At 46.4% G+C, this 15,723-nt stretch overlaps 1 protein-coding gene across 3 annotated transcripts in view; it reads right to left on the bottom strand.

Annotated features, from left to right (window-relative positions):
• Positions 1-105: 105 nt before the first annotated feature.
• The window catches only part of LOC130542961 (protein dopey-2-like), a 96,101-nt gene continuing 80,483 nt past the window's right edge, over positions 106-15,723 (bottom strand). For 2 of the 3 annotated variants that reach the window (XM_057308166.1, XM_057308167.1), the window contains exons 24-32: positions 15,624-15,679; positions 14,106-14,210; positions 13,945-14,011; positions 11,978-12,122; positions 7,214-7,296; positions 6,864-6,973; positions 6,594-6,740; positions 5,557-5,618; positions 4,348-5,056 (exon numbers count right to left, since the gene is read on the bottom strand). In XM_057308166.1, coding sequence (XP_057164149.1) covers positions 4,803-5,056; positions 5,557-5,618; positions 6,594-6,740; positions 6,864-6,973; positions 7,214-7,296; positions 11,978-12,122; positions 13,945-14,011; positions 14,106-14,210; positions 15,624-15,679 — 1,029 coding nt within the window. In that variant the 3' untranslated portion in view covers positions 4,348-4,802. Of the gene's footprint in view, positions 2,961-4,347; positions 5,057-5,556; positions 5,619-6,593; positions 6,741-6,863; positions 6,974-7,213; positions 7,297-11,977; positions 12,123-13,944; positions 14,012-14,105; positions 14,211-15,623; positions 15,680-15,723 lie in introns of those variants that run through there. The other variant, XM_057308168.1, reaches the window with a different exon arrangement.

Here is a 15,723-nt window from a genome sequence, read left to right as displayed (position 1 = left end):
GAATGTGATTCCCCCCCGCCACTTAATTTAAGTTTTCTTAGGAACATAACAAATTGCTATAGCAAGCAGCTAAACTATAGTCAAACTAGTTAAGATCTGTTTGTAGTATCTTGGTAATAAACTTCTCTTTATCTAAGCTAGCTTAAGTAGGTTTTTACTTCTTGCTTTTAAAAATACTCTTGACCAGGGGGTGCCTGGTGGGCGCAGTCGGTAGAGTATGTGACTCTTGACCTCAGGGTCATGAATTCAAGCCCCACACTGGGTGTAAGGATTGCTTAAATAAAAAGAAAGAAATACTCTTGATCAAATGAAGCATCAAGCATAGCTCAGACACTTGACAGACAGGTTGGCATTTTTATTTAAAAAAATTTTTTAAAGTAATCTCTATGCCCAACGTGGGTCCTGAACTCAAGACCCCAAGATCAAGAGTCGCACGTTCTACTGACTGAGCCAGCCAGGCACCTCAGGTTGGCATTTTTAAAGAGTGCTTTGTGTTTCTGGTTCTGGATGGGATGGAGTAGATAGATTACATTCTATTCCTCTAACTGCAATTAAAAAAAAAATAACCTGGAACAAAAATATATAAACTGCATTAGAAAACTGAAAAGTGAAGGAAAGGTGACAGGACTGGCTAGGATCCTTTGGACTTAAGCAATGACCTGAAGGTGAGTTCCCTAGGGTTTTTAATTTTTTATTTTATTCTGGCCTGGGCACCTGAGGAGATGGTAAGCTGGAACGCTGAAGTTTCAACCTGAATGAGAAAAGGTAACAAAAGACACCAATGCAGAGGCGATAATGGAGGTTGGGATTATTGGTAAAGGATTTTAAAGATGTGGTCTAAAAATATTCCAATAATCAATTATGGACATTTGAAACAAAAAATAGAAAATGTCAGCAAAGAAATAGGAGCCACGAAGAAGAGCCAGACGGAAATTTTAGAACTAAAAAGTAAAATCACTGAAATAGAAAAACCCTCACTGATGGGCTCAACAGCAGAATGGAGATGACAGAGGAAGAGGGAAGTTGAAGACAGAATCCGTGGAAATTACTGAAACTGAACAAAAGGAGGAAAAAAGATGGGGGGTGGGCGGAATGAGCAGGCTCAGGGACCAGTGGGACAATGAAAGATCTAACATTTTGGTCACAGGAGTCCCAGGAAAAGGAAAAAGGGTATAGGCTGGGAAAATATTTGAAGAAATAATGACTGAAAACCTTCCAAATTCGGTAAAAGACGTACATCTACAGATAAAAGAAGTTGTGTGAATTCTAGGAAGGATAAAACCAAAGACATCCAGTTCAGTTACATAATAAAACTTCTGAAAAAGTAAAGATAAAAGTCTGGATAGTGGTTAGAGGGAAGTGATAAATTACAGTAATTCCCCCATTTTATCCACGGTCCTGCTTTCGGAGGTTTCACTGAGCCACGGTCAACCCGAGGTCCACTGTGGTCCAGAAGATGATCCTCCCTCTGACATATTGTCAGGGGGGTTAATAGTGGCCTCACATTACACGTCATATGCCTGTGTCACTCACCTCGCTTCCTCTCATCACGTGGGCATTTTATCACCTCCCGTCAGTCACAAGAAAGGTGAGGACAGTGCAATAAGATATTTTGAGAGAGAGAGAGATGACATTCATGTAACTTTCACTACAATATATTGTTATAATTGTTGCATTTTATTATTGTTGTTGTTAATCTCCTACTGTGCCTAATTTATGAAGTAAACTTTATTGCAGGCATGTATGTGCAGCAAAAATCATAGTGCAGGTAATATCTGGTACTGTCCATGGTTTCAGGCATTCCATCTTGGAATGTACCCCCTGTGGAAAAGGGGGGCTACTGTACCTAAAAAGGAACAATAATTTGAATGAGAGCAGATTTCCCTCAGAAACATGGAGTCAGGAAGAAGTGGCACATTCTTCGAGTGCTGAAAGAAAAGAATTTCACCCCAGAATTCCATTTCTAGTGAAAATATCTTTCTAGGTGTTTGGTCACCCAGACCAAAAAGAAGGAAGGTGAGACAAACAGTCTCCATGAAGGGAAACAGAGAAAACTTGTGGTCAGCTGATCTGTACACCCAGAAGATGTTCTCCAGACGAATCAGAAATGTTAACACTAGGAACATCAAGACAGAAGAGCACCGGAAGGGTAAATCCACGGGTAAAAATGATATTCTTGATCTTTTTAAATTCTGTTGGACAGCTGACGTGGTTTTGCGGATGCATCGTGCTGTGTGCGATGTTATCAGAGGGGAAGCTGGACGCGCCGTACACAGAACGCTCCGTGCTACCTGCGCAACTGCTTGCGAGTTTCCAAATAGAAAGGATTAAGGGAAAAAGTGGTTGGTACACACAGAGCATTTTTCATATTGGTGCTCCAAATAAAAGCTAAATTCGCGAGATTCTTCAGCCAAGATGATCTATTTACAATCACTACTGTTCTTCAATCTCTAACCCTCCTTCCTTGGCTGAGTGACAAACCTGAGGAACCCAAGGAGTTTCTGTGAGCAGAGGGGGAGAGAGCCCTGAGCCAGAATCCCTCCACCACCGTTCCAGGTCGCGGGACCTCCCTTGTTCAGGCGGGCCACTCCATTCTGTTGCACCCTTGTCTCTCATTTGTGGAACCAGAGTAGTTCCCCTACCCCACCCACCTCAAGGAGCACCTACTAAAGATGCTAGCCTATGGTTAGGAGCCAAAGGGCTCAGAGTTTAGGCCAGGTTTTGCCCGTTAATGGCAATCCAACCCTGAGCATCAGTATCCTGATGTAAAAATAGAGCTACTATGTACAGCACGATGAGGACGACTTCAGAGATGGGAAGTACTCCAATGGACAGGCCAAAGTCAGCCAGCTTGCAGGGTCCAGAGCCTTTCTGCTTTAGATCTTTCTGATGCCCCTAGTCAGGGTGATGTTGGGGATGATGTCTGTCCTCCTCTCCTCTTAGACAAACTGCATTTCGCCCTTTAAAAAAGAAAACCCTTGCTTTGGGGCTTATCTAGAGCCTCCTTTGTGATCAATGTAAAATTTATGTCACTCCGAGCCGAGATGCCCGGAGCTGCTCGGTTCTACACCCCGTCCCACATGGAGCTTCCCGCTCAGCTGGGAGTCTGCTTCTCCCTCTACTCATGCTCTCTCTCTCTCTCAAAATAAATGAATAAAATCCTTAAAAAATTAAAAAAAAAAAAAAGAGTCTCTTATGGGACTCTGCATTCAGCCACAATCTTTGGAGGGCTGCCATCACCCTTACTGGCAATCCTGGCCACCGTTTGACCAAATCAGCAATTCAAGAAAGGATCTGTTGATATCTGAGCATTCGCTTTCATGTATTTCAAGCACTCACGACATTATGATGTGAAAATCTCCTTATGTATTTCACAGGTTGAAATTATGTCAGTTTTAGTATAAAGATATTTTATTATTGCAAATATAAAATATAGTCACAATAATTGTGAGAGCTGTTAATGTTCTGAACTAAACAATTAAGACTTTTCAAACAGTTAATCCAGTAGGCACATGGACTGACAATTACTACTAATATTAAGAGTCATCAGGATGACTTGGGGAAGAGAACATGCTTTGTGAGCTGACAGATACGTTTATATATTTATTTATACTTATATACTTACTTTCTTATATATTTATTTATATATTGATTGTAGGCTCCATGCCCAGCGTGGAGCCCAGTGCAGGGCTTGAACCCACGACTCTGAGATCAAGACCTGAGCTGTGATCAAGAGTCAGGCACTTAACCGACTGAGCCACCCAGGAGCCCCAACTGACAGATGTTTATAAACATTTTTTTAAAGGGCAGAGCAAGAGACTGAGGACTCTAATTCTACCTGGAAACAACCCAAATGCCCCACCATTGGTGAACTGGTGAGCAAGTCACAGAATGGAATACTGTTTAGCAATAAAAAACAGTATGTTGTTGATAAATACAATGGAACGGATGACTCTCAAAACACTTTATGCAAGTCAAAGAAGCCAGACTTGAAGGCTGCACTCCACCTAATTACATTTAGGACATTCTGGAAAAGACGAAACTCTACGAGCAGAAGGCAGATTAGCACTTGCTAGGAGCCAGGGGAAGGGGAGGGGATGACTTCCAAGGGGTACAGGGGAACTTCCTGGGTTGATGGAAATGTTTTGCATGTTGACTATGGTGATGGTTCCATGACTCTATGTGCTTATCAAAATTCACAGAACTGTATACCCAAAAGGGTGACTTTTATTGTATGTAAATTATACCTTAGTAAACCTGGCCCTCAATAAAGAATTTACACCATAATTCAAATATTTGTAAAATCATTTGTTACACTAGTCTTCATAATATTAAACAAAGAAATCCTTTAAGAATTGTATTAATTTTATTTGATTCCATTCAGGCTATGAGTCTTAAGGAAAACATATTTCTATTTGAGAGTTCTTTTGTATCTCGGAGAAGGGTGAATTTAGACAGGATGCCCACTTCAGCACCTCCACATTTTATGAGGGAAAAAAACCCTTTAAAATCAGGTACAATAGCTGCAATAATTCATTCTTGAAGCAAAGAATATTGTGAGTACAAAAGAGAAAACCTGTTAAGGAAAGGTTAGGGACTTCTCCTCCACTAGCCTCAGTTAGTGCTGTATCCTCAAAGTATCTTGCCTACAGGTGGGATCTAGCAGGAGACAGTGCTAAGAAAGTACTGTCAGACTTTTAGAAACTATCTAATAAAAACTAATAGCATTATAATCTTTGATTTTTAAAATAAAGTTTCCAATTCACTGATAAATTTCCAGAATTCTTCTACAAGTACTCATTTTAACCGTCCACCACCCAGCCAGAACGTGCTGTGGGCCACTCTGGCAGCCGGCCCATCTCAGCCAGCCGGGGGTCCATCCATGAGGGGGGCTGGGCTGCGGGTGCGGGTGGGGTGGCCTTCTTACCTTGTATCAGAGGAAGGTAAAGGTGGTATTGATCAAGTTCCCCACTGAAGACGGCAAAAGCCTGGCGCTTGAGCAGCATGGCTTTCTGCTCGAAACTTGAGAACAGTTTTAAAGAACTGCTCTGCATGTCTAGAATAAAGATAGCCAATAAATTCCATTTAGTGAGAAAACTGCAATCGGAGGTAAGTGATAGGACATTCATAATCGTGTAATTTCTATCCTTCCTGGTGAAAAATCATGGTCCTAAGTAATTATGATCTTGTGGCTATTATTCACATATTTATTTGTAAACACAGATAATTCTTTAATGACATTTAACGATAAGGCATTAGAAGGGGATATGAGGGATAGACAAGTATTCCTAATAAATTATGGTAAACCTATCATTACTTGCAAAAGTATCCCCCCCTCCCCCAACGCTGTAGGAAAGGTTGTTGGGGCCTTCTGGTCAATAGCCTGGAACTGGGAGACTCATTCAGGAGTCCTGACGCATTATGCACATTACATTTTGCAGCTTAGATGGCATCATTAAAGATCCGAGTGGAGCTCTGAGCTACGTAGTAAGAGCTGATTATGATGGGATCGGTCCTTTAAAAGTGTAATTTATGTGCAAGTAACATACAACTTACTCATTAAATCTTTAAACATTGTTTTCTCGTGAGTCAGAAGATGATCAATAATGGACTTCCAACTGGATATAAAAAAAAAAGCAGAATTAATTAAATATGTAAAGGATGACAGTCAGATTAGAGGCATCAAGAAAAGAACATGCCCCTTTGAGATCTACTAAAACCCATTTGCTGAAAAGAAGTTAGTGAAATGAATAGGTTTTAATACAAGGGAAAGCTGAGCAAAAGCTCTTCATTTGTAAACTTAATGGCACAGGCGATGAATAACAAAGGAAAGAATGAATAATTCCCAGCTCACAGTAAAAGGAAAACGGTTTTTTCAAGAGTTGCCCTACGTTCACACAGGAGGCTGTTCATATGCTTGTGCTGATGGAAAGAAGTGGGAGAAGTGACATCAAATATGACTAGTTTTCACGTGGGCTCCCCAGAGGAGCAACAGGACTTCAAGCTGAAAGCCACAGGACTGGGGGGGGGGGGTGGCAGGGCAAACTTCGACCAATCGCCACCCTCCATTCCTGCCGTTGACAAACACGTCAGCCATGACAGGCGGAGAGTCAACGTAGTGGTTTTGCTGACCTCCCAGGAAAAGTGCAGGGAGTTCACCTCACATCTGTACCTCAGTGGCAGTGCCTGGCCGGCTGCAAGGTCTCAGTGGGAACTCGTGAAGCGTGAGCCGAGATGTGGGTAAGGACACCACAGTATCACCCGTGGGCTCTGTCATCTCAGCGCTGGAGTACTCTGTGACTCCGAGAGGGAGCAGCACTAGGCCAGGGGACTCTGGAACCCCAGACTGTGCGCTCTGGGGAGTATATGCTCTCGGAATTGAAATCCTTTTGATAAAAAATGCACCTCTGTATTTTTAAAACACTCAACCCCTCTGCCATGAACACAGTTAACATGTGAGCTTGTGACAGGGACATCCTGGGATCTGGGTTGATGCTAACTGCTCCCATTTCAAGCAGAAGAATCCTGTCAACCGAAACACTTTTTCCACTTGAGGATTTGCAGCAGCCCTTTGTCAGAACAGCATTTCTTACTGTGCACAGCAAGTGTCCATCTGAAAGAAAGCAGGGTCCAAGAATAACTCCAAGACTTCTTTCTTCCAGGCTCGCTTTGTATAGGCGTAGCCGCTCAGAGAGCTCAGCAGCTGAGTGCCGGCCCGGAAGCTGGGAGCGTTGTAGGCGCTGAACAGGGGTGGGGAGAGGAAAAGGTCAAGGTCAAAGGCTGCGCAAAGAAAGCCACTTGGTGTGTTTCCCATAACCGATTTGCTACCTAGGGGCGGGACAGCACGGAGAAGACGGCATTACCTGTGATTGCGTAGGTAAGGAAACACGTAATAAAGCAAGCGGGAGATCAAGGGCACCGCTTTCTCCTTCTCGTCACTTCGATAAACCATGTCCAGGAGAGAGGCCAGGACCTACCAGAGCAGGATCACAAGAAAACAGAAACCCTCTGAAGCCGGCGACAGGAAGAATCAGTCCCCGAGGGGCACATAACCTAACAAGACAACTCCCGGGGGCAGCTCGAGGCCGAGAGCGGCTCTCGAGGGCAGCCAGCAGGGGCGCCGGCACTCGCTGGCCCGAGAACGGAGCGCCTGCACGGAGCTCCGAGCTGGCCAGCATGCCGTCGAGGGAGGACAACTCGGGTGTGCACTGACCTCTGCCAGGAGAGACAGCGCCTGCACGCTGTATACCGAAGGGGCAGATGCGGACACCATTGCTGAAACAGCGGCCGTGGAATCTGCTGACACAAAGAGGCATTTGTGCTTTAATCATGGCGGATGGGCCACCATCTGTGCCCCCGAAACATCGCATGGATGTGATGATGCGCCCCAGCTTTGCACACTGACCATGTATGCATCCCTTAGGGGTTCCTCTCTGTGACCATGTTCAACTTCAGGAAGAACCTGGGTACTATGGTCAAATAAACTAGCGCCGACTACTGTCCTCCTCCCCATCTCTCTTCTCAGCACTGTTCTCAGAACGTCCACACCGCCTTGGATGCTCCATCTTACCCTCCAGGCCCCGACCCCTGGCCTTCCTTCTTCCCACAATCTGTTACTCTCCGCCAGCTTGGTCACCCACTGTCACCATCACACCCTTGGCCTCCCCAATTTCCCAAATCTCCATTTCCAGCCTCCTTCTCTGACCACCTTACCTTTCCTGAACCCTTGCGCAGACCACCAAACCCTTCGGCCTGCCACCCTAAGCAGCCATCAAATCCTCCAGGTCTGCTCTTCTCGCGTCCCCACCTATACCCATGGTCTCCCATCTACCTGGCAAACATCCTGGACTCTTCTGCTGCTCTCTCCCTCTGAGACACTCACCTGGAAAAGTGCAAAGCTGGCTAAACCCACAGATCAGCCTGTGCTGGTCTGTGTAGCTAAATGCTCTGGAGAAAACCAAACAACGATGGAAGAGATCTCACTTTCCTTCATGACCATGACTCTCAAAAAGGACCTGATGCTACTGGATAGTCCTACCATCTGTGCCCTGGCGGTGTGCTGGCTTTCCTGCTTTGCAGCATTATTCTTGCAGAACTTCCCTCTGTAACCATCAATACTCTTCCCTTCTCAGCTGATAACCACACCTCCTAATTCTCTGAGAAAATTAATGGAAACAAATGGAAACTCCCTCAGTTTGGCCACTAGACGCTATGAATCTAGAACATATATATATCTACATTCTCTGCCTTGTCTCCTGTTTTGATAGACACATTCCTGGCTCCTATGGAAGAATAGTAGTCCTATTTATGACGTCAAGCCTGGCCCCATGGCCATCAAGTGCTTCATTTAATAACTATCCTTTCTCTCTTTGGTATTTATTTCTTCCTCTCTGCTACACGGATCTGTCACCATACAAATATGCTCTGGTATACTTCAATTTAAACACAAAGCAAATAAGGGGTATTCTTTGGTCTTTAGTTCTGCTTGGTTACTGTCCTACTGACAAGTGAGCCTCAAGGGGTTCTCTGGATTCACGGCCTCCTCCTCCTCTCCACCCGCTCCAGTGTTCCCACCCCCGTGGCTTCCATGCTGTCAAGCCCAGCGGATCTCTGTCCGACCTTCAGCTGTTTCTCAGCAGCCTTCCATCATGTTACTCCTCTCTCCTTCTGGAAGCATCTTCTCATGTTTCATGACTGTGCTCTCTTGGTTGTCCTCCTACCCACCCCAGTGACCACTTAAGTGTCTTTTCTGGCTCCTTCTCTTTTTTTCTGACATCTCAAATGTAATACTTGCAAAACCAAGCTCAATTTCCTGTTCTAGAATGTTCTTATTTTGGTCTTCTCCACCTCAATAAATTGCATAAGCTAAAAACCAAAGTCATCCTTGATTGCCTTTTTTGTTAGCCACCAGATGCATCCCATCAGCAAATTCTGCTGACTCTGCATCTAAATCAGGCCACCTTTCTATCACCCCTGCCTCCAAGCCAACATTGTCTCTTGCTCACACCACTGCAAAATCCTGTTAACTGGACTTCCCTTTTCTGCCCTCACTTGGTACAGCCTTTACTGCTCACAGCAGCCAAACTGATGTTTTCTAAAGACTGAGGAAGAGTCTATCACTGCTCTAAACACTTAAATGGCTTCCACAGCGAGTGGGAGGAAATCTAAGCTCCTGACCAGGCTCCCCTCAACCCCAGCAACCCTCAGCTCCCACTCAGCTCCCTGCCCACCTGCCCCCTGCTAAGCTCCAGCCAGGCTGGTCACCTGGTTTCTGGCCCACGCCCACCTTGAGGACTTGCCATCCCCCCGGGCAGCACCCTCTAGGTCTTTGCACAGCTGCCCCGACTTCTCACTTCTCAGCGCAACTGTCCCCTCCCCGGGGACACACGCCGTAACATCTCTCTGTTCCCAGCTGCTCCTTGTAATTGGATTCTTATTGTCCTTACACTAAGAACCACCTGAAATTCTCAGGGTCATTTACTTCTTTTTTCGATCTTTAAAAAGCTTCATTTTGAAATAACTTCAGATTTTCAAAAGAGTTGAAAGATCCCTTTGTTAATGTACTTTTTGCTTATTGTCTTCCATGCTGCCCCCGTGTCTGCGGCTGTAGGGCCCGCACGCGGGACACAGTGTGCAGGACACAGTGTGCGGCACACACCACACCCGCACTCAGGGGGAGAACCCGCACATCCGGCGCATGCATACAAACTTTAAATGGAGACAAATGCATTATTTGAAGCCTCACTTTGTTTCATGCTTTCTATGGCTAATATGTACACGTAATTTGTTCAAGTCAAGTAAAACACAGTCATGATCTAAACAGTCAGGGATTTTGGTACTCTTTAATTAGCTAATTGAGTTTTACAGAGAAGCTCAAAAATCACCTCCAACTTTGGAATTCTCTGATTTCTTTAAACAAAAATCAGGTAATTTTACTGTAGTATTATCTTGAGGTCAAATGTAATTGCACAGAAGCCAGGCCCAGTAACCGTGGACCGAACACGGTCGGCACAGCCGCTCTGGTGGTGGAGAAGCAGTTCGATCTGTACTTCAGCACGTGGGACAGAAATGACTGAGGGCAGATTAGCCCAGATGCAAGTGCTCCCTCCCTGAACCACAACTATAACCATAACCACAGCCTGAGAAAGCCTCACGGTTGCTTTATATGAGCAAATGATAGCACACTATAGTATCTTCGTTACACAATGAAGTATAATTATTTTTCTTATGCAAACCACAAAACTAGTTATCAAGCCAATATGGCAGAAGTAGCGGCCAGTGGTACCACAGTTTGTCGAGTACGCCATCCTTCCTCCTTCTGGGAAGAGAAGCCCCCTTCCGGTAGGCACCCATTTCTCATGGCTCTCGGGCACCAGCCCTTCCCTCTTCTCCGGGTCAGCCGTGTGGCGCAAGACGAACCACCCAGAATCTCTGCACGAGACTTGGTTCGCCTCAGCTGAGTGTCTGATTCCTGCTATGCCTAGAATCAGACCCCGAAGCCAGGGCTTTTCACTTACATGAGCCCATGTGTTTTGTTCTGTTGTTTCTATTAATTCTGCTACTTGTGAGAGAAAAGAGCCCTGACTTCTTGACCCTTCTATGGTAGGTTAAAGATCACAGGCTTCGCTTTGAGCTGCTGCTGTAGCTATTGCTAATGACAATGAAAGAGGTAGTAACATATCACAGGACAGTTTCTGAACATTTCCTTTGCAGTGGGTACTGTACTATGTAGCTCATATTAAGAACCTAAATGTAATTTTTTGCCCCTGTGTTAATAAAACTGAGAGCAAACTGGTTTACTTGTCTGGTGTAACCAATACTGGGACTGGACATACGTTCCTGTCTCTCTGTTAAATAACATGGAGAACTAGCGAAAACAATTACTTGCTCCAAGATACCCTTAATCCTGAAAGAATAACTGAAAACCAACTAAAACAGCTTACATATCAAAACGGGCAGCGTACTTGTCAAGATTCACTTCGGGACTCTTGCCTTGCACTGTGCCCACCAATCCAAAACTCTGCCTAATCCCAACCAGTTCCCCACCCTAAAAGATCTGCCACAAACGACTCAGCCAAGGTCCTGCAACCCTACACACATCCTCCCCAAACTTCCCCTCATAGATGAGACATTGCTATGAGCCTGCCAAGTCTGTCTCTCCCTGCAGTAGGTCTAATAACCTACGATCTGCTTCATCGACAGGTCTGTCCGGTGGTCTTCAGGGCACCAGAGATTAACCATCTCCATGACTATGTTTAGGGCAGACTCAAGAGCACCTGGCTGATCGATGGTCCGAGTAAACAGATGAATCTCCTCTGAGAGTCTCCTGACTGCTTTCCTAGGAAGCTATAACTAATAATAAGGCTGGGCTGTACCTAGCCCATGTGACCTCCACTCGAACATCTTCACATCCCAGGCAGTGATGAGACACAAGGATCACTGAGACGCAAGGGTGTGTTAGTCACAAAGAAAAGACGCAATCTAACTGCCCGACAACAGTTTGTGGGTTTACTGAATTTTCTTTCCACAGTTCCACAGAAAGAAAAACATACATTTCCATATTTTTTATACCCCACAGATTTCTAATCCATGCAAGTTGTCTTGGGAAGCTACTTTCCTGGATTCTGATCTAGGCTCAGTGAGGGCTTCCATGGTAGCATATGTCACTCGGGGCCCTACCAGTGGAATCCTATTGTTTATTGCACATAAATTATGTTGTAAACAGTAAAAACAGACTACTGGATTTAAAAAAAAAATTTTTTTTTTTTTTTTTAAGTAGGCTCCACACCCAGCATGGAACCCAGTGCGGGGCTTGAACTCACAACCCTGAGATTAAGACCTGAGCTGAGATTAAGAGTCAGACGCTTAAACATTTGAGACACCCAGGTGCCCCCAGACTGTTTACTTTTAAGGGCAAACCAAACCCCCTCACAGTAGCTGGCAGCAGGCATTCTCTTCTGACCCTCTCTGTACCTACCGCACAAATCTTCCTCAGCGTCAGATTCTTCTAGAGAGATCTGAGGCTGGGCCTTCACTTCCAGGTTTCTGCTTAGCCAGCTGGTTTGTTCCAAGGAAGAGCCGGCAATGTTCCCTACAGCTTCTAGAATTTTTTGAGTGACTTCCTGAGAGAGTAATGGGGAGAGAGAGGAAAGGAAGTTAGGCCAGGAAAATAATCTAAAATGCCTAAAACAGCACCAACCAGTAGAAATACAATGTAGGCCACAAGTAGAACCACACAGGTATTACGAAGTTTTCTAGGAACCATATTAAAAGATCAGAAGAAACAAGTTCATAATGTTCAACCTCGTATATCCAAAATATGATCAGCATGTAATCAATGTAAAAATTAATGAGATTTCACATTTTTTTTTTTGCACTAGGCTTTCAAGATCTGATGTGTGTTTTACACTATAGCATGTTCAATTCGGACAGCCACACTCCCAGTGCTCAACAGCCACATGTGACTAATGGCTTCCATACTGGTCACTGTGGGTGCACCGCGGAGAAATGGGAAGTCACACGGCACGCTGCATCTAGCAGATGCATTTCCCAGTTTCTGGAGGACCACGGGTTCTTGCTAGAATTGCAACTTTCAATAACATAACAAGACACACAATGAAATAAATGAAATGGACTCGATGAGGGTGAAGTGAGGAGTGATCCGTATCAAGTACAATCCGTAGAGAATCGGGTCACGTGGCTGTGATAGGGAGAGAAACGCTGAGCCACTTTCTCAGGCCAGCATCACCAAGTCTCACCAGCGGAGACTGGCTGCATGTCCTGGACATCTGAGCATCGAACCATCCTGACTTCCACTATAGCTGTGTTGAGGCATGAGGCAAGAGCGCACCCATCCGCCAGCGGCCAGGGTGGGGGTGGGGTGGGGGGAGTGAACTTGAGGAAACTACCTGCCCTGAGCCTGGACAGAGGTGTGCTGTGGCTGATCGTGGCAAGAAAGAGCAGGAAACGGACCGAGAGCTCAGAGGAGGTCCCACTTCTCATGCGGCGAGTGACGGGGAAGGAGTGCAGGCCCTGCCTTGAAGCAGGGGTGAGGAGCTGGTGTCGGGACGCTGGACACCGTGGGACAGAAGCACCCACAGACGAGCAGGGGCGAGGTGCACCAGCTGTACTGGCTGTGGTAACACCATGGCCAAAGCTACCCCTGGAAGGGACTGAAGGGAGGGGCACGCTGGAGGGCGCAAAGTGGGGCCTTGAGAGGGGAGTTTGGGAAGTGCCGTCCAAGCGCTGGTCACCAGCGTCTGGGCTTTAATGATGCTTCCTTCTCGACAAGTGGAGGCCAAAGGAGCCCCGTGAGCCTCCTAACTATGCTTGAGTGTCCTGTAGACGGTGCTCCAGCGGTTCGGCAGTGGAACTGGACAGACCGTTCACAAATGCCAGGGGTCGTAATGATTCGCAGAAATACCGCCAGGGCTATCAAACTGACACATGTTCCTGTTTACACTTGGCTCCAAAAGCCCCTGAATCAATGATTCTCATGGTTGCAAAATAGTGACTTCCTAACTCCATCATTCTATTTATTCTACTCTAAGATTTCCCTTCTAGGGTGAGTTTCACTTTTACTTTTCAGGATTTTTGAGATTTCCTACGAGTACATACTGCTTTAAAAAGAGGGGGTAAGAAAGGCTTCCAGGGAAGAGATCCACAGGGACGGAGTTATTAACCTAACGCTGCTGGAGCCGCAGCTGCGTACGGGGAGGAGAGGGGGCGTCCTGTCAACCCACAGCGGACTGCTCAAGCCTGACACAAGAGCTCTGGCAGGAGACTCTGGCCTGGGTCTGCGGAGCCCTCTAGAGACGGTAACAGAGGAAGTCAGCCGTGAGAACAAACGCAGATCCGAGGAACGACTCTGCCCAGTACCGCTGATCCACGGGCACGTCTTCTAAAAGGGGGACACCACCTCTGCTGAGCTTTTCACACACAGACCTGCAGGTCTTTCTGGTCCTTCTTGCTTTCCAGGTTGGGAGTTCTCGTCACAAAGTCGTTCAGCATGCTGTTGAGAGACAATCAGCTTCAGACTGAGAACGCTGCAGAAACGAGGGACATTCCGGCAGACACACGGGAACGTGAAAGCTGGGTCACATTACCTGAGGAGCAGAAAGTATCCGGGGGGAGCTAGGTTCACCTGTACCGATTCCTTCAACACGGCCAACAACGAAGGAAAGTTCTCTTGCAAGGCTGCTACCGGGAGCCTGTTTTTAAAAAAACAGGAAAAAATACCCAATTGTGAATAAGTCAAAACACGTTATTACAAGCACATTTTAGGTCCGGGCAGCTGGAAAGCAGCGGGAAGATGGCATAGCTGACTGACCTGTTTGTTCTTTTTTAAATTAAAATATGCACAAATGAAATTTTTGTACTCTGGCGAGAACTTGGACTCTAGAGACCAGAAATCCTGCTGCTGTCAGGTCAGATGCTCCTGGTTTCCTGTCTATCAAATAAAGGCCTTGAACCAGAGGGCTGTCTGATCCCTTGGGCCTGTCTAGCTCTAGCATCCGGTCTCCCCAGTGTTGTTGGTAACGGAGTCAGCCCTCGGGTCACAAGGCCACCCACCAGGAAGCCGATCTTCAGTAGCTCTCGCTTGAGGACTGCACAGCACAACATGCTGCAGCCCAAGGGCCCCGGGTTCGAGTCCTGGTGCCTGACGTATGGCCTCCGCAGTGACCTCGGCGGTGCCCCCTCTGCAAGAGGAGGAGGGTAAAAACCTAACCTGCAGCTGCTCTGGCAGCTCACGTATCACTCAGACCGCTGTGACAGACGCTTGCTAGCATGACGACGCATGGCAGCTATCACCAGGAAAGACGTGACCGGCTCCTCTCTAAATCCCGGAAGAAGGAACCGGAACGATGCTTGGGGCTGAAGCATCAACAGCTGGTCAGAACTGCACCCCAGACCCAGGGACTCCTAGGATTCTGACTGTCTCGATCTAGACCCCTGCAAACTCAGGGTGCAGAGTTGGAAGAACCCCAGAACGGGAACTGTGTTAACCAAGGAGATTGTATCTGGTTGTCAGACTGCCCGATTGCATAACTCCTACCACACACGTGAGGATTTGGAGGCTTCCTTGAGAACGGGGCTCTACCCCCCACTTCCCCCTCGTTACTGCAACAGAGATGACCCCACACAGTGGAGGGGCTGCGAGCTGCACCCGGATGTGCCCGTGCAGGACCTGAGCAGTCCAGGAAGCCTTCCTTTCCACGCGTGGAGAACCATGTGGGGGATCCGCCTCCCTGCCTCCTACAGCAGAGGCTCCTGAAAAACGCCAGTAAGCTCGGGACACCCAGGCAGGAGCCACGGGAGAGCACTGAGGACAGCACCCAAAAGATTCATTTCTGCTTTTTCTAAAAGAAGTCTGTAACACGTTTAACACTGAACATAAAGGGTTCTACCCACAGCAGCTGGATTTTATGAAGTCAGATCAGATCTCTGAAGAAGGAAAAGTAAAATCATCAGGGCATTCTCATACCTCAGGAGGAAACTAAGACCCTGTCAAGATATTTTCTGAACTAAGGCTCTCCAGCTGTCAACAAGTATGACCAGCGTTCCATTTAGAATCACTGCAACAGCATCTATAATTGAGACACGTTTGGGAAGGGTTGTGTTACCTTTGGACGAAAGCATAGCAAAACTGCAACACGGGGATATCCACAAGGGGCGATTTCTGAAAATAAAAGTGAAACCAATGACTCCAAGTTGGTAGGAAAT

Source organism: Ursus arctos, unplaced genomic scaffold (assembly GCF_023065955.2).
Source record: "Ursus arctos isolate Adak ecotype North America unplaced genomic scaffold, UrsArc2.0 scaffold_60, whole genome shotgun sequence".
Classification (NCBI taxonomy): Eukaryota; Metazoa; Chordata; class Mammalia; order Carnivora; family Ursidae; genus Ursus; species Ursus arctos.
Note: the sequence above shows the minus strand (reverse complement) of the source record. Positions and strands in the feature narration are given on the sequence as shown.